This window comes from Hylobates moloch, unplaced genomic scaffold (assembly GCF_009828535.3).
Source record: "Hylobates moloch isolate HMO894 unplaced genomic scaffold, HMol_V3 SCAFFOLD_15, whole genome shotgun sequence".
In the NCBI taxonomy this organism is placed as follows: domain Eukaryota; kingdom Metazoa; phylum Chordata; class Mammalia; order Primates; family Hylobatidae; genus Hylobates; species Hylobates moloch.
Window position 1 is genome coordinate 69,294,693 of NW_026652290.1, and position 18,801 is coordinate 69,313,493.

Below are 18,801 nucleotides of genomic sequence, written 5' to 3' on the forward strand. Positions count from 1 at the left end.
GATTACAGGCGTGAGCCATTGCTCCCGGCCGCTTGACTATATTTTTCTGTTTGTCCTTTTAAACAATGCCTGGAGAAATTAGCATTTGTCTTTCTTTTTAATACCTCAGAGTCATTAGTATGAGAAGCACTTATTGTAGTGTTTTGTCATTTAGTTATATGCTTGGGAACCACAAGAACGTGTAAAACTCTCCACCAGTTGGTTGTAGGTTAATGTATTTTATGAGTTCTTGTATTTTAAATAGCTTTGTAATTTTATCTACTGCCGGAATTCAGCCTCCTTTACTGTTTTCCTTGTTCCTTGTCTTATAATTCTTCTTGGTTTTCTAATCTGTTTTGGACTGACAATAAGATCCTTAGACTTGTTTGAATTATGTTTAAATTAAGAGTAAGTAGACCCTGAAAGGCGGCTAGAGAAACTAAGTTAAGTGAGTTTTCACGTGACACCTCTGGAACAAACATTTTTGTTTTCCAAAGAGTTATTTGTATTTGAGGTTTTTAGTTAAACTAGATATTGATGTATTTATAACAAGAATTGAATGGTGTAATCAAATTTTAGAAAATTGTAACACACAAATACACCCCAGAATATTAGGTTTCATGATGAAAATGCTACTTGTCAGCTATTTTTTATAATTTGTGTAAATCATATAAATGAGTATAACGTTATCCTTTTGTTAATTTCATAGTAATTATTTTTCTCATGCAGGAAGATGAGAAGTTTTTGTCTGAAGTTTTTGCGCAGTTAACAGATGAGGCTACAGATGATGATAAACGGCGTGAATTGGTAAGTTATGAAATTCAAACTCTTAAAGAGCACTTATTCTTTTGGCATGCACAGCTTTTAATCTTGAATTTGCTAACTTGAGACAATTTTTTGTAATTAGATTAGTAAGAGATGAAAAGCATGTATTTAAATTGAACCATGAAATGATTATTCAGTTTCTAAAATTTGTTTGTTTCTAGAATTTCTATATTTTAGAAAATTCTTAGGATGTTCTGATGTATCACCCCCCCACCATTGTATGCCTTATAAATCCCAAATCAGATAAGTGCCTTATGTTAGAACAGAACTACAAAATTCATACATTTTTGTGGTTGCAGACATTCACATTATAGCGATGCTTTTCTTTTTTTTTTTTTTTGAGACAGTTTCGCTCTTGCTGCCCAGGCTGGAGTGCAGTGGTGCGATCTCGGCTCACCGCAACCTCTGCCTCCCAGGTTCAAGGGATTCTCCTGCCTCAGCCTCCCGAGTAGCTAGGATTACAGGCATGCGCCACCACACCCGGCTAATTTTGTATTTTTAGTAGAGACAGGATTTCTCCATGTTGGTCAGGCTGGTCTCGAACTCCCAACCTGAGGTGATCCCCCCACCTCGGCCTCCTAAAGTGCTGGGATTACAGGTGTGAGCCACTGCGCCCAACCACGATGCTTTTCTTTTTAAACAGGAGATAAGGAAAATGATTCCTGAATAAATGATATAAATAATTTGGTTCTTTGGAAATTTTTTATTTTTTATGATAGGCATTTTCTTTGAGATATAAGCCATTTTGAGGAAGAGAATGGTGATTGTAATTGCCGTTTGCCAGATGTTTGACATTTTTTTCAAACATAATGTGATGAGAAGGGAAAGTATATATTATAGTAATGCATATTCAATTCTATAATTTAGCTATCTGATATTGAATTACTACAAGAATATCTTTGGTTTCAGATTTTTATTTATTTATTTTGGATTTCACAAAATAATGAAAGATGGCTGATTTAAAACCTCTAAGTCATCTTTGGTGTAGTTACTTATTAGTAGCCTACTTCGCTTTCTCAATTGTAATATTGGTGTTTTAGACTAGAGAAGTTTTGATGTACATTTCAGTCCTTAAACCAGTATTAGGTTTTTGAGAGATTACTGGGGACCCAGCTAGAGTTGAGTTATAGGATGGTTTCTGTGAAAATATGTGTTCATAATTCAAAACAAATTTATTACCTGGCATTTTTGCACTGAATGTCTTTAAAGAGTTAATTGGTCAGTGTTAGCCTTCTGAAAGATGTCATCTTTTTTTATTTTTTCTTTTCGAAAGAGTCTTGCTCTGTTGCCCAGACTGGAGTGCAGTGGCATGATTTCAACTCAATGCAACCTCCGCCTCCTGTGTTCAAGTGATTCTCGTGCCTCAGCCTCCTGAGTAGCTGTGATTACAGGCGTGTGCCACCATGCCCAGCTAATTTTTGTATTTTTAGTAGAGACAGGGTTTCACCCTGTTGGTCAGGCTTGTCTCAAATCCCTGGACTCAAGTGATCCGCCTGCCTCAGCCTCCCAAAGTGTTGGGATTACAGGCGTAAGCCACTATGCCCCGCCAGATGTCATCATTTCAGAGTGTCCTGGCACCTTAAAACCTACATTTAAAAACATATTAAAAACTAGCACCCCATTAAAAGTGTATCTTTTATTTTTGCATACTAATAGACCAATAGGCAAATCCAGCATCGTAAACAAAGTATGCATGCTTTCATTTGCCTTTTATCGCCAAATATCTCTGTTGACCTATAAGGTCCCAATGGAGTAAGAAAAATGTTGTAATAACATATTTCAAAGGTTCACTTACAAAGATGTGTTGTTAAACACCTCCATTCACTGGGAAAAAAAGGAAAAAAGCAGCTTATGATGCATCTTTCAGAAAGCCAGCTTACATTTACCTTTTATTGGTGGATTTCTCTTTTTGCTTAATAGCACCCAGTAATGCAAGGTTTACTTTTAATGGGGTGCTAGTTTTTAATTTGTTTTTAATGTAGTTTTGAGGAGCCAGGGTACTCCGAAAAGATGAGATCCTTCAGAAGTGAATACCACACCACGGTAGATGATTTACTATAGTGTGCCCCAAGTTTATGTTTATCAATGTCTTACTAAAATTTCTAACATTACAGGTTAATTTTTTCAAGGAATTTTGTGCATTTTCTCAGACATTACAACCTCAAAACAGGGATGCATTTTTCAAAACATTGGCAAAATTGGGAATTCTTCCTGCTCTTGAAATTGTAATGGTAATTATGCCGTTTCTTTTCATGTTTTTGAAATTGTAAATTTGTAATACACTTATGGATGGGAAAGTATATAATAATGTATATTCAATTCTATAGTTTAGCTATCTTATATTGAATTACTACAAGAATATCTTCAGTTTCAGATTTTTATTTAATTTTTAATATCAGTATGTAATCACTTGCATATAGTATGCTTTCAAGTGAATAAAAAAAACCCACATTTTTGCAAGACTGTTATCTTTTCTGTAACAATATTAAGTGTGTTTCATAGAAGCCAGTAAAATATCTTTTGTTTTTAGATCAGTGAGTGGAATGAGGACAGACTGAAACAAGGGGATTCATGCTGCAGCACAGGGTTAGGGCATGGTTCTTAGAGTTTTGTTTATATGAGTTTTAACCATTGGTATTTACTTTATGGAAAATTAAAACAATTTTAAAGCATTCATTTAAAAATGATAACCCATTATATGTTAACATAAATAATAGAACTTTTTTCACCACATTTTCTTGAGATTGAAATCAATATAACTTTTATGAAAAATAATTTTTTCAAAACAAAAAATTTAGTGAAAAGAGTACCATTTTTTACTTTTTTTTTAATGCTAATCCCTCTAATACCTTGCTTTATAGAAGGTGTCTAGATTCACAAAGCAGCTTCTACATTTAATTTGTGATGATATCATATGTCACACAGCCTCTGGAAAACCCCACTGTACTTGTGATTGAATGAGAGTGAAAATGACAAAGGCTCAGTATTATTTATTATTATGAAATAGTCTTAATCTTGTATACTTCCTGAAAAGGATGTTAGACCCCTCTCACCAGGATTACCTGGACCACACTTTGAGAACTGCTGGGCTGGGGAGTGTTTTCAGAATCACCTCAAGATTTTGTAACTTATAAGTCATGTACTCTTCATGTGTTGGAGGGGAAAAGTATTTAGGATTACTACCTTAGAAAACTAAGTTGCAGAAAAGGGTAGAAATGCCCAAAAAGAGTTTTCAAAAGCATGCTCTATTAGGTGAGTCACAGAAAATAGAAACAGTTACTAAGGGGTAACCCTGGCAAATTCAGGACAAAAGGCAGATTCTGGAAGACTCTGAAGTCTTAACTAGGAGACGTTATTCAAACTTTTACATATATTTAAATAAATCCCCTTCCTATTTTTTTACAGCATTTGTAAAGCATTGCCTTATAATCCTGTGCCAATTCTTATATTTAAGTTCTCTGAATATTTATTTGCAGCGTAAAAATCAGCAGAAACTAATCGTTGAATTGCCTAAAAGTTTTAATATTTGTAAAAAGAAAGGAAGAACATACTGGTGAGGTTATACACATTGATTGCAGTAAAACATCTTAATCCAAAAAGTTGAGAGCTACTGTATGGATTTGGAAAAGAAAAAAGAAATGTGAGAATAACTTTTGTTAACAGTCTCTAAGTAACCTAGTTTTCCTTTTATCAGGGCATGGATGATTTGCAAGTCAGATCAGCTGCTACAGATATATTTTCTTATCTAGTAGAATTTAGCCCATCTATGGTCCGAGAGTTTGTAATGCAAGAAGCTCAGCAGAGTGATGACGTAAGTAATAATGCCGTGGTTCTATGTCAATTACCTGTAGAGTAAGTAGTGTTTGCAAACTATTGAGAGAAAAAACATAACATAATCTTAATCTTTCTTGGGGGCAAAATAATAGATTTCTGACTCGTTGTGACTTTGGCCAAATTAGAATATGTAATAGATTTCTGACTCGTTGTGACTTTGGCCAAATTAGAATATGTGGCAACTGGTTTTGTTTATTGTTAAAAAAAAAAACTCAGATATTCAAACCAATATTGAGATAAATAGATTATAATAGAATCAGATTTGTAAATATTGGTCTTAAATTTCAAGTGTTAATGAAATGTGATTTCAAGCCTTAGGAGACCTACAGGTCAGGTACTTTCCTAGGATGACTAAAAAGTTGCTTTTATTTGTTCAAAAAATATGTTTTAAGTAGGAATGAAAGTTTAATAATGACTGGATGAGATTGGAGACTATTTTTCTAAGTGCAGTAACTCAGGAATAGAAAACCAAACATCATATGTTCCCAACTCATAAGTGAGAGCTAAGCTATGAGGATGCAAAGGCATAAGAATGACACAGTGGACTTTGGGGACTCAGGGAAAGGGTGGGAAGGGGGTGAAGGATTAAAAAACTACAAATAGCATGCAGTGTATACTGCTTGGGTGATGGGTGCCCCAAAATCTCACAAATCGCCACCAAAGTACTTACTCATGTAACCAAACACCACCTATGTTCCCCAACCACCTATGGAAATAAAAAACATTAAAAAAAGAAAGTTTAATAATGAGACCAATATTGTGTTTTCCCACTACTGATATATTTAAATTTTCCCCTTAAGCTGTTTTAAGGACAAAATGAACAGAGAGCTATAATTTAAAATACTCTTTTTTTAATATTAAAAATGCCTTAGTTTTAAGTAGGAGATAATTATAATTGTCTTCCTTTTGTTTTTGTTTTTTGTTTTTTTTGAGACAGAGGTTCACTCTCGTTGCCCAGGCTGGAGTGCAATGGCGCATTCTCGGCTCATTGTAACCTCTGTGCGCCACCACGCCTGGCTAATTGTGTATTTTTGGTACAGACAAGGTTTCACCATGTTGTTCAGGGTGATCTCAAACTCCTGACCTCAGGTGATCCACCCATCTCGGCCTCCTAAAGTGCTGGGATTACAGGCATGAGCCACCATGTGCGATCCACTTGTTAAGGAAAGTTTTTGATTCTCAATTTTAATTTGATGCTTGCATGAGTTATCATTGAATTGAATTAAATTATAGTTGTTTTATGTGTTTTGCATTTAATCTTGTAATGTGTCCTTAGATTTATACTTTCTATGTTTGTTATTTTCAATGTTTTTTAAAGTGATTTTATTTTAGAATCAACTTGGGCTAATGCTGCAGTGTAGTCAATAGAGAAGTAATATTTTATGTTCTCTCTCTATGTTGTAAAAATCAAATGATGCTAATTCTGACTTTAAAGAGAAATGCCTACTTTATTAATCATTTTATAATCTCATTGGTTTATCTTAATGCCACCCTTTACAAAAGATAACTTTGAAATTAACACTCCCATTGCTCCATCTTCAGTGATGTGTGTGATTGAAGGCATTTATCATAAAATGACCATGAATCAATCTCAGACCATGATCTTAGTAAACTGTTAACTTTCAGAATTCTTAACTCTTCAAGCTTTGATTCCTGTTTTAATTAGAAATATTTCTTGTTTAATTGATGCATAAGACTTAGAAAAGCAGTGATTGATTTTTTCACTATGAAAAGTTCCTTTCTCAGGGTTTTTTTTCTTATAACAACCTTCAAGGGGTTTCATTTTCCTGAATTTTCTGAGAGCTAACAATTTTACATTTTTAAAACTGTGTTGCCTCAAAATAATTTAGTCCACAAGAGAAGATAAATTAATTACAAAAAAAATCCAAATTAAGTCTTCTACATGCTGAATTTTATACTGGGCTGGTGGTTACCTTTAGGAAGGAAACAGAAAATAACTTATCAGTATATTCAGTGGCAGTTGATATTTTAGTGCCCTTTTAAAATAAATGCTCAGCATTCAAACATTTCCTTTTGGCAAAGTATTATGGAGCAGATTTGGTTATGGCAACATGGATTACAATATTTAAATATGTATTAAGATGAAAGGAAATATTAACATTTTTTACTATAGTCATTGTTTCTTTCCAAGCAGAAAGGGTAAATTTAGCAATAATACCGTCTTTTTATGCCACAGATTGCACATATTTTTATATTAATGGCCTTTGAAACATTCAGTAAAACTTACAGAACCTGACTGGATAAGTAATACAGTTATTACTGAATTACTTATTTTGTTAGGTGTTTTCTCATTGAAGAATAAAATCTTATGTTAATTTTTTAGATATGATAACATTTGTGTTATTTTAAAAGAATCCTTATATTTTAAAGATTTATGCTCTCCTCTTATTTACTGTATCCATCAAACCTAAGATACGCAGATGCTAATATTTCCTTGATCTTACCAGACAGGTCAGTAGAAGATTTGTATGTAATTTTGTCATGATTACCACTTGGCTGATAGTGACTGTCAAATGCCATCAATTACAAAATGTATCTTAATTTTAAGAGGTGAAAATTTTTAAGAAATCTGTTTTAGAATCAATGAAACAAATTTGAACATCTGATTTTCTTTATATTTCCCAATCAGAAAATAGAGATGCCAGCTTAGAATCAGGACAGTCTCTACTAAAAATACAAAAATTAGTCAGGCATGGTGGCTCACGCCTTTAATCCCAGCTACTAAAGAGGCTGAGGCAGGAGACTTGTTTGTAATGAGGTGGCAGTGAGCCCAGATTGCCCCAGTGCACTCCAGCCTGGGCAAGAGAACGAACATGTTACTAATGTAACAAATCTATTTGATATTAGATTGTTATATAACACAGTGTTCACTTGCATGAAGAGTTGTGTACTGGGTTATTTTTAGTCATTTTTTCTTTTTTTTGTCAGGAAAGATTTACTAGTTAGAGGCTGAGATAATTTATGTCTTAGGGTCATGTGATCTTGCTTGTTTAGTCAACCTCTAAATTTATGCCTGAGTCTGAAACCCAAAATGAGATTCTGTTAGAACCTCTACTGAACAAGAATTACTGCTAAAGAATTTTGTTTTCCACTTCCTGTAAGTTGCAGCATGCTCTGCTTTTGTGGGCTTTTTTCCTTCTTCTTTTTTTTTTTTTCTCTCGGAGTGGGATTTTTTTTCACTCTAGTGTGTAGTATTTTATAGAACTTTCAAAAGCATTAGGAATAAAAGTTTAAATAAGCTATTCCATTCTTCGTTTTTTCTCTATATAATTCTCACTTTGCTCTTTCAGTTGGTGTTTTTGTCTTAGATCTAAACCAGGTCTAATGGAAACTTGTTTTGTTTTGTTTTGTTTTGTTTTGTTTTGTTTTGTTTTGTTTTGCCACCAGGATATTCTTCTTATTAATGTCGTAATTGAACAAATGATCTGTGATACTGATCCTGAGCTAGGAGGCGCTGTTCAGTTAATGGGACTTCTTCGTACTCTAATTGATCCGGAGAACATGCTGGCTACAACTAATGTAAGAAATTACTCTGAGATAAAAATGTTTTGGCCTAGTCAGTTTTAGGTGGCTTTGTAATAAAATTTTGAGAAACAAGTATTTTAAGTATTTGTCCAGTTGGTATTTAAGTAGCAGTGGTATTCTTATAGCAATTCATTTGTGGTAAAATACAAAATTGTAATCCATCAAAATCTTAGTAAAATGTTAGGAATTCCATTTATGGCCCTTGGCCTCTGTGTGTTAATTTCTTATTTTATTATACTTTAGGTTTTAGGGTACATGTGCACAATGTGCAGGTTTGTTACATATGTATCCATGTGCCATGTTGTTTTGCTGCACCCATTAACTCGTCATTTAGCATTAGGTATATCTCCTAATGCTGTCCCTCCCCCCTACCCCCACCCCACAACAGTCCCCGGAGTGTGATGTTCCCCTTCCTGTGTCCATGAGTTCTCATTGTTCAATTCCCACCTATGAGTGAGAACACGCGGTGTTTGGTTTTTTGTCCTTGCGATAGTTTACTGAGAATGATGTTTTCCAGTTTCATCCATGTCCCTACAAAGGACATGAACTCATCATGTTTTATGGCTGCATAGTATTCCATGGTGTATATGTGCCACATTTTCTTAATCCAGTCTGTCATTGTTGGACATTTGGGTTGGTTCCAACTCTTTGCTATTGTGAATAGTGCCACAATAAACATACGTGTGCATGTGTCTTTATAGCAGCATGATTTATAGTCCTTTGGGTATATACCCAGTAATGGGATGGCTGGGTCAAATGGTATTTCTAGTTCTAGATTGCTGAGGAATCGCCACACTGACTTCCACAATGGTTGAACTAGTTTACAGTCCCACCAACAGTGTAAAAGTGTTCCTATTCTCCACATCCTCTCCAGCACCTGTTGTTTCCTGACTTTTGAATGATGGCCATTCTAACTGGTGTGAGATGGTATCTCACTGTGGTTTTGATTTGCATTTCTCTGATGGCCAGTGATGATGAGCATTTTTTCATGTGTTTTTTGGCTGCATAAATGTCTTCTTTTGAGAAGTGTCTGTTCATGTCTTTTGCCCACTTTTTGATGGGGTTGTTGTTTTTTTCTTGTAAATTTGTTTGAGTTCATTGTGGATTCTGGATATTAGCCCTTCATCAGATGAGTAGGTTGCAAAAATTTTCTCCCATTCTGTAGGTTGCCTGTTCACTCTGATGGTAGTTTCTTTTGCTGTGCAGAAGCTCTTTAGTTTAATGAGATCCCATTTGTCAATTTTGGCTTTTGTTGCCATTGCTTTTGGTGTTTTAGACATGAAGTCCTTGCCCACGCCTATGTCCTGAATGGTATTGCCTAGGTTTTCTTGTAGGATTTTAATGGTTTTAGGTCTAACATTTAAGTCTTTAATCCATCTTGAATTAATTTTTGTATAAGGTGTAAGGAAGGGATCCAGTTTCAGCTTTCTACATATGGCTAGCCAGTTTTCCCAGCACCATTTATTAAATAGGGAATCCTTTCCCCATTTCTTGTTTTTGTCAGGTTTGTCAAAGATCAGATAGTTGTAGATATGTGGCATCATTTCTGAGGGCTCTGTTCTGTTCTATTGATCTATACTTTAAAGTTCGTGTGGAACGAAAAAAGAGCTCGCATCGCCAAATTTCTTAAAATTTAATACACAACTATGTGAATATACTTAACACTACTAAACTGTACACTTAAAAATGATAAAATTATTATTATTTTTTTGAGACAGAGTCTCGCTCTGTTGCCAGGCTGGAGTGCAGTGGTATGATCCCAGCTCACTGCAACCTCTGCCTCTCGGGTTCAAGTGATTCTCCTGCCTTAGCCTCCCGAGTATCTGGGACTACAGATGCTCGCCACCACACCTGGCTAATTTTTGTATTTTTAGTAGAGATGGGGTTTCACCATGTTGGTCAGGCTGGTCTTGAACCCCTGACCTCAGGTGATCTACCCGCCTCAGCCTCCCAAAGTGCTGGGATTACAGGTGTGAGCCACCATGCCTGGCTAATAAATTTTTAAATAGCAAGTTTTATGTTGCGTGATTTTGTCATCATAAAAAAGGAAAAATTTAAATATACTGAATGATCTTAATTACATAAGACATTTAAAAAGATTTAAGGATTAAGTCCTTAATACTTAAGGATTAGATACTCCAGAATATTAATAGTCATTCTCTCAATATGGAGGGATATTTTTCTTTATAAAATTTCCTTCATATTTAGAGAATATGTACATTGTTTTTAAATCATTACAAGTTTGTATACCCAATTGTGTAAAAAATAGTGGCAAAATCCATAGACATTATTTTCCAAATTTTCAAATGATAAAATATTAAAATGTTAAAGGTTGACTTAAATTTTGTCTTTTCATCTAGTGGCTTGATAAAGTAATTCAGTGGTTTTTAAAATTTAGATAGAGTTGGTGAAATCTGGGGTTCCAAATTTTAGGTAGTTAAGTTGCTATCACATGGGCTTAATTGGTTCTTTTTCTTTCTGAACATTTTTATTCTTCCAAAACAGATTCAAATGTGCCTTTTCCCCACATTTGAATGTTGTTTTTAATGTTGAGAGAATTTTCTTTCTTTGTTACTTTCTTGGGAAAAACTCAATACACTACAAAGACAGAGAAATAAATGGGATCAATAGTGATTATGGTGCATGCTCTTCTGACTTACATGTTGTTTATTTTGTGTCTGTTTTACCTCAAGTATTTATTTGTATTGAGAACACTTAAAATCTACTCTCTTAGCAGTTTGCAAGTGTAATAAATTGTTAGTAATATGTTGTTATTATATATATTTTATAATAGATTGATTCTTCACTGCATTTCATATTCGTATCACAGACATCTTTTAAAAAATTATTTTGAATAATTTTCCTCAGAAAAACATTTTGTGATGCTATCTGATCTTTATCTTGCCTTCATTTTTACTTAGTATATAATGTGAAGTAGACTTAATTTTCAGTTCCACAGAAATAAGATTAAAGTGAATATAGTTAGTTTTTGGTTCTTTCATCATGTATAACCAAGTATTTGATTTTTTTCACAGTATCTTAAAGTATCTGCTTATATATGATCTGTACTGCTAATTCTTTTTGTTTTGTTTTGGTTCTGGAAAAGGTATATACTGCTAATCTTGAAGATGTTTTTATTTACAAAAGTAACAGTATTGTTTAAAAAATTCTATGTTTCAGAAAACTGAAAAAAGTGAATTTCTAAATTTTTTCTACAACCATTGTATGCATGTTCTCACAGCACCACTTTTGACCAATACTTCAGAAGACAAATGTGAAAAGGGTAGGGTCTCTTTATTTATCTGCTGTGATTTCTGTTTTTAAAGAAGGATGAGATAAATATTAAACTAACAGGCAATTTACTTGAGACTTTATGTGACAGGGAGATGACGACTGAAAAACCTAAACTGCAATATAAAATTATGATTTTCTTGTTTCTTAGGGTTATGGAAGTGAATGATAAAATGTGGCAAGACTGTTCTTTCAGGGGCCATTTCTATAGTTTGTTACTACAGAAGTTTATCTGAATGTGTAGACCACTGGCAGAAAAAAAAAGAAAATGTGGCAAACAGTATTACACACCAAGGAATTGACATGTAGGCACTCATCAAAAGAAAGCATTGTTGCCAAATTTGTGAGAGTTGATATCTAGAATGAGTAGGAGCAAATAGTATAAATATTTTAACTTAGCCTCCAAATGCACATTCATATGCCAATATATGCTAATATATAGGGGCAAGCCTTTTTCATTAGTATTTTTAAAATTGCATTTCTATATTCTCTTTCTTATATAATCGGCACCTGTAATTCATCAGCTGCAATTTCTGTTTTCAGTTTGTTAAAATGGAGTGAAAATCTAAAAATATTTTTGAAGGAGTCTGAGTGCAGAATCCTATGGTTTTAGTATATCCCTCTAGGTAATTATAGTTGCATGTATCTAATTTGGGGCAATTTTTAAATTGAGTTCTACTATATTCAACTTAGCCATAGATATTACAGTTCTCTGAGATTTCATCAATCTCATATGTTACCATATGACCATAATACATACCAACATAAGCAAAGGACTTTGAAAAGCATACAACTTAATTAGTGAAATCAGAAATATGTGGGGCATAATAGAACATTAGCCACTATCTGAGAATATTTGTTAACCTGAAGAGTCACTTAAAAGGAAGTTAGGAGAATGTTTATGAAACTAATAAAGTTGAAACATGAGCACACCCTATGTAATACTATCAGTTCCATTTCTGAGTATATACTCTAGGGAATGTTTGTGCATATGCATGACAGGTACAAGAATGTTGCTGCATTGTTTGTGGTAGGAAAATGAATAAAATATGATTTTTTCATATAATGGAATACTATATAGCAGTTAAAATAATTGAATTTTGATGTATCAACTGAATAATTCCCCAAAATATCAAGGTGAATGGGTACAAAAGCACATCACAGAGGGTTTTCTTGCAGAATGGTTCCATTTATATAAATGAAAATGATGCAGTTTTTATGTTCATTTTAATAAAACACTTCCAGCTTACAGAAATATATAGATAATAATATAACAGACACTCATATACTCCCTGTTGGCTTTATCAAAACTAACTTGCCATATTTTTTTTCAGATTTTTTTTTAAAACATTACAGATATAGTTGGAGTTTCATATGTACCCCTTCACATTCCCATTCCTATTCTACCCCCTCTTCCTCCATCTCTCAAGGTATGCTGAATTTGGAGTTTATTACTCCTATATTTACTTATGTTGTTATGATGTGTATATACGGTATTATTTTTCATATTTTCAAAGTTGCTATAAATTTAATGTCTGTCATACATATTCTGCATATTTTTTATCCAGTGTTATTTTTGAGATCTATTCGTATTGATACCTGTTCATATTGATCTAATTCATATTGAAATAGAGTTCTTATTTTTAACTCCTACATAATCCTCGTACGAGTATGCTGTAATTGAGCCATTCTGCCTCTAATGTGCATTTGTTTCTAGCTTTTTGCTATTACAAATAATGCTCCAGTTACATTCTTGTGTTTCCCTGTGCACATGTGCCTTGATGTGCTCTAGAATGTATTCCTAGAAATTGGAACTTATTTATAATGGCCTACTTAATTTAGTTTTGTTTTTTTTTTAATTTAAAGCATAAACACGTTCATTATTCTGGAGTTTTAAAAATTCCTGCATTTTCTGTTTTTAAAAATGAAATGTATAATGGATGATCAAATGCAAATGTTATTTTAAAAAATTAAAAATAATAAAACAAAAATGAGATGAAGAGAAATATCCTAATTGTTGAATGATGAATAGGAGAAGGTAAAAGAAGATATGTCAATTTTATCTCTGGTTGTAATCTTACTTTTTATCAGAATATTTATGCTATGTTGTCTTTTAATAATTCCACATCTACATCCACTTTTGTAAAAGATTGCAGATATAGTTATAATTTTGCTGAAGCAACCAAGTCTTAATGGTTATTTTGAGGGTAAAAGGAGATTATGATTGAAGATATGCATTGTATATTATAAAGTACTAGGGAAATGTGGGATATTATTACTGAAGTATTTTAATTTTTAATTTTTTTATTAGATAATATAGTTGGATCAAACAAAAACAACACAATTTGTCCCGGTAAGTATAAATTCATACTTTATGAATACATGCAAATTATAAACTTTTTTCTACTCTAAGTGTAATGCACTTATATAAGGCTAAGAAAAGCATATTTTGGCATAAAAACAAAATCTAAGAACAAATTTACTTTTGTAATTCCACTATCTCCAATATTAAAAATAGAAAATGAGTTGGAATTCTGTTGTTTTTTCCCTGAAAATTTGTAGCTTGTTTTCTGTTGTTATGAGAAGGCATTGTCTGAAAGTTGAGGATTTATTTCTTATTTTTGAAATGTAGTAAACTAAGACCAATTACTTTGCAACTAATTTTCATGACCACTTTATGTTTATTGTTCATGAATCTGAGTCTAAAAGCAGTTGTTTCTACTTACAATAGGCATACTAGGTATGGGCTTGATACTAATAAAGACATGTGCTGTGTGCACCTACTGTCCCATGCCTTTTCTGCCAGCCTCATCAAATCTCAAAGGGGAGCCAGTTTCAAATAAGGAGGCTGTTTAGAGGTTGGACTGTTTAGAGATATAAGCAATTTCTTGTCCCCATTATAAAGATGAAGACAAGACATTTGTTTAACACTGTAGGTCATTGTTTTTCTTTTTTATTTTTTTTGAAATGGAGTCTCGCTCTGTCGCCCAGGCTGGAGTGCAGTGGCACAATCTCGGCTCACTGCAACTTCCGCCTCCTGAGTTCAAGTGATTCTTCTGCCTCAGCCTCCCAATTTTTTGTATTTTTAGTAGAGATGGGGTTTCACCGTGTTAGCCAGGGTGGTCTCAATCTCCTGACCTCGTGATCCACCCGCCTAGGCCTCCCAAAGTGCTGGGATTATAGGCGTGAGCCACCGCATCCAGCCTGTTTTTGTTTTTTAAATTTAATTTCCACATAGAGCATTGAGGGTCAAGGTTAAACAATACTTTGTAATAAAATTTGGGAATTGAGAAATAAAGAAGAATTGCTTTTTTTGTTTGTTTGAGACAGAGTCTCACTCTGTCACCCAGGCTAGAGTGCAGTGGCACGATTTCGGCTCACTGCAACCTCCACTTCCTGGGTTCAAACAATCTCCTGCCTCAGCCTCCCAAGTAGCTGAGATTACAGGTGTGCACCACCACACCCAACTAATTTTTTTATATTTTTATTAGAGACGGAGTTTCACCATGTTGGCCAGACTGGTCTCAAGCTCTTGACCTCAGGTGATCCACCCACCTTGGCCTCCCAAAGTGCTGGGATTACAGGCATGAGCCACTGCACCTGGCCAGGAATTGCTTTTAATGGTGAGGGACTAGTTCAAATTTTGGCTGTGGTACTGGCTGTTAGAGAAATTGGTCTGGAGCAAGTGAAACTCTTTACTTGCATTTAAAGTAGAAACAATCCTTGAAATATCAGAATTTTATTTTGTGTATTTATATGTGGTGGTCATTCTGTTATTAGAATGCTAATTTATTCCCAATAGCATTGTAGTTCCCCAAAATATTTATGTATATAATCTCAAGTAAATAGAATAGTTGTACTAGATGATGTCATTTTTTAAAAAATTCTGTAAGACTGTGATTTTATAATTTCCTTACAGCTTAATATTTCCTTGTCTGGGCAAGCGTGGTGGCTCACACCTGTAATCTCAGCATTTTGGGAGGCCGAGGCAGGAGGATCAGTTGAGCCCAGGAGTTAGAGACCAGCCTGGGCAACATAGCGAGACCTCGTCTCTACAAAAAATAAACTGGGCATGGTGGTATATCCCTGTGGTCCCAGCTACTAGGGAGGCTGAGGTGGCAGGATCACTTGAGTCTGGGAGGTTGAGACTGCACTGAGCCGAAATTGCACCAGTGCCCTCCAGCCTGGGTGACATAGTGATACCCTGTCTCAAACAACAAGAAAGTATTTCTTTGTCTAAAGCACTTATAATACGGGTGGTGCATGATTGTCCATGTGAGCCCTTGACATAAATTAAAATTTGATGTTCAGGATGCAGTTCAAAATCATTTCATAAATGTATAAACCAAAGCCTCAGGGAAAGAAAAAAATACAAGTTTATTCAGTAGGTCCCTCTCTATGGATATCATGAGTTGATATTTTAAAAGTTGTATATAGGCTGGGCGCGGTGGCTGACTCCTGTAATCCCAGCACTTTGGGAGGCCGAGGTGGGCAGATCATGAGGTCAGGAGATCGAGACCATCCTGGCTAACACGGTGAAACCCCGTCTCTACTGAAAACACACAAAAAAATTAGCCGGGCATTGTGGCAGGCGCCTGTAGTCCCAGCTACTCGGGAGGCTGAGGCAGGAGAATGGCGTGAACCCGGGAGGCAGAGCTTGCAGTGAGCTGAGATCGTGCCACTGCACTCCAGTCTGGGCTAGAGAGCGAGACTCCGTCCCAAAAAAAAAAAAAAGTTGTATATGAAATTATATTAAATCATGTTTAAGAATCTTAGGCTGGGCGCAGTGGCTCACGCCTGTAATCCCAGCACTTTGGGTGGCTGAGGCGGGCAGATCACGAGGTCAGGAGATTGAGACTCTCCTGGCTAACACGGTGAAACCCCATCTTTACTAAAAATACAAAAAAATTAGCCGGGCGTGGTGGCGGGCGCCTGCAGTCCCATCTACTCCGGAGGCTAAGACAGAAGAATGTCATGAACTCGGGAGATGGAGCTTGCTGTGAGCCAAGATCGCACCACTGCACTCCAGCCTGGGCGACAGAGCAAGACTCCGTATCAAAAAAAAAAAAAAAAAAAAAAAGAATCTTGATATAATATTTTTCACTTGATATTCAAACAGCCAAAAATATCCTTTTCTTAAAATGTCTTTTCTAAAAGCATATAATTTTTCTTGATAAATTTGCACTGAGCCACTTTAGGCAAAAAGTTTTAAGTATTTTTTTAACAATGGGCCCTTTTATAGATTTATTAATATTAATAATATAGCATTTATTACAGAAACATTACCAAGAATTCCTCAATGCCATCAAGGTATTATTATCATGTTCATATATTTTTATTGTTTTTCTTTCTGTATTTCATATTTTATGCAAATATGAGTCTAAGTTATCTAGTAGGTAAAACTGATAATATGCTTCTGGAGAGTCTGCCTAATGAAAAAGTAAAAATCTACAGCCTTTTTAATGGATATGAAAATGGAGGAAATAGGCCAGGTGCAGGGGCTTATACTTGTAATCCCAGCACTTTGGGAAGCTCAGGTGGGAGCGTCGCTTGAGCCCAGGAGTTTGAGGCCAGCCCAGACAACATAGTGAAGCCCCATCTCTACAAAACATTGAAAAAAAAAAAAAAAAAATTAGCTAGCATGGTGGCATACATCTGTAGTTCCAGCTACTCTGGCAGCTGAGGTGGGAGGATCAGTTGAGCCTGGGAGGTGGAAGCTGCAATGTGCCATGATCACGCCACCACACTCCAAACTGGGTGACAGAGTGAGACTTTGTCTCAAAAAGAAAAAAAAAATGGAGGAATTACAGTTTAGATTTTGTTATAAAATATAGGATGTAAGCTTTATTTATTCTTTATTTAGATATATTCAATATTTATTTTCATGAGATTACTTTCTTTTGTAGATAATTATCAAACAGCACAGCTACTTGCCTTAATTTTAGAGTTACTCACATTTTGTGTGGAACATCACACATATCACATAAAAAACTATATTATGAACAAGGACTTGCTAAGAAGAGTCTTGGTCTTGATGAATTCAAAGCACACTTTTCTGGCCTTGTGTAAGTATAAAATGTTTTAAGGAGCAACATTTTTAATAGAGATAAAGCTGAAGTTACCCATTTGAAGTTATTTATTCATATTCTATGAATGAGATGATTGTGAGAAGTCCTATTCTTTTGTTCTTATTTAAAGGGCAAGAGGACTAGGTTGTGATTTTCCCACCCACATATTGCTCACATTTAGATTTAATGAGCCTAACTTTTATTGTGATATGTTACCATGTGCACTGACAGCATTTTACTAACAGAACCAGTCCTGACATCTACTTCATCAAACTGTCATTTAGTAGTCACTCTTTATAAATTATCCTGATATTTGCGTCAATGTTGATTTTTAGCAGACTATAAACTTTCACCTCTATAATTTCACCTGCAAATAGAGAAAGAAACATTCTCCCTCCAAATGAAAAGTACTTTGTGGTTTTATTCTGACCATAAAAATTATATTTTAAATATAGACATTTAATTTAATGTATAGAGAAAACGTTAATCTCCCTAATCTTTATTTTTATGGACTTAAAAATAGCCAGTGTTAACTGTCTGCATTATTTCTTTTTTTCCATACCTGCACCAATTTATGTAATAAACATATTCACACATGTATAGAGGATTTTTTTGTGTTTTTTATATTTACAAAACAGTAGCATACCAACACATTTCTCAGCCCCCTAATACTACTCTAGCTTAATCAATATTGTATAGACTAATTTTATTCCTGGAGATAGCTGAGTAAGATTTTATAGTATGGCTCTTCCACAGATTCTTCTGCCATTCTCCAGTGGATAAATTACAAGATTGTTTTTGCTTTTTTGCCACTCCACATCTCACTGTGGTAAATAGTCTAGTACATAAATCTTGTAAGTACTGATTTATTTCTTTCTATAGGATAGATTCTCAATAATGGGACTGGTAAGACAAAATGTTTATCTGTTTTATACTTTTTAATTTATCTCTAAGTTTTAATTTACCATATAGCTGCCAGATTACTTCCCCCAAAATTGAAGCACTTTGACATTCTCCCAGCATTCAGTGTTACTAATTTTAAAATGTTATCAATCTGATAATCAAAAATGTGGTATCTCATTGTTATTCTAATTTGCATTTTCCCTGACAGCATCTTTTCATATATTAGTGTACTTTGCATTTTTATCTGTTGTGAATTGCCAGTTATCTTTTTCTTAGAGCTTTTTGTATATTAGAGATATTAACAATTTATCATGTTTTGAGGAGAAAATGTCCATCTTCATTGTCTTTTGTCTTT

General features: G+C 34.4%; 1 protein-coding gene across 9 annotated transcripts in view; it reads left to right on the forward strand.

The window, feature by feature from the left end:
* The window catches only part of PPP4R3B (protein phosphatase 4 regulatory subunit 3B), a 75,829-nt gene that overhangs the window by 27,457 nt on the left and 29,571 nt on the right, over window positions 1-18,801 (forward strand). For 4 of the 9 annotated variants that reach the window (XM_058429138.1, XM_058429139.1, XM_032178682.2 and 1 more), the window contains exons 6-13: window positions 709-786; window positions 2,919-3,035; window positions 4,499-4,615; window positions 8,047-8,178; window positions 11,365-11,467; window positions 12,810-12,905; window positions 13,787-13,828; window positions 17,382-17,540. In XM_058429138.1, coding sequence (XP_058285121.1) covers window positions 709-786; window positions 2,919-3,035; window positions 4,499-4,615; window positions 8,047-8,178; window positions 11,365-11,467; window positions 12,810-12,905; window positions 13,787-13,828; window positions 17,382-17,540 — 844 coding nt within the window. The remainder of the gene's footprint in view (window positions 1-708; window positions 787-2,918; window positions 3,036-4,498; window positions 4,616-8,046; window positions 8,179-11,364; window positions 11,468-12,809; window positions 12,906-13,786; window positions 13,829-17,381; window positions 17,541-18,801) is intronic. The other 5 variants (XM_058429140.1, XM_032178684.2, XM_058429142.1 and 2 more) reach the window with 3 other exon arrangements.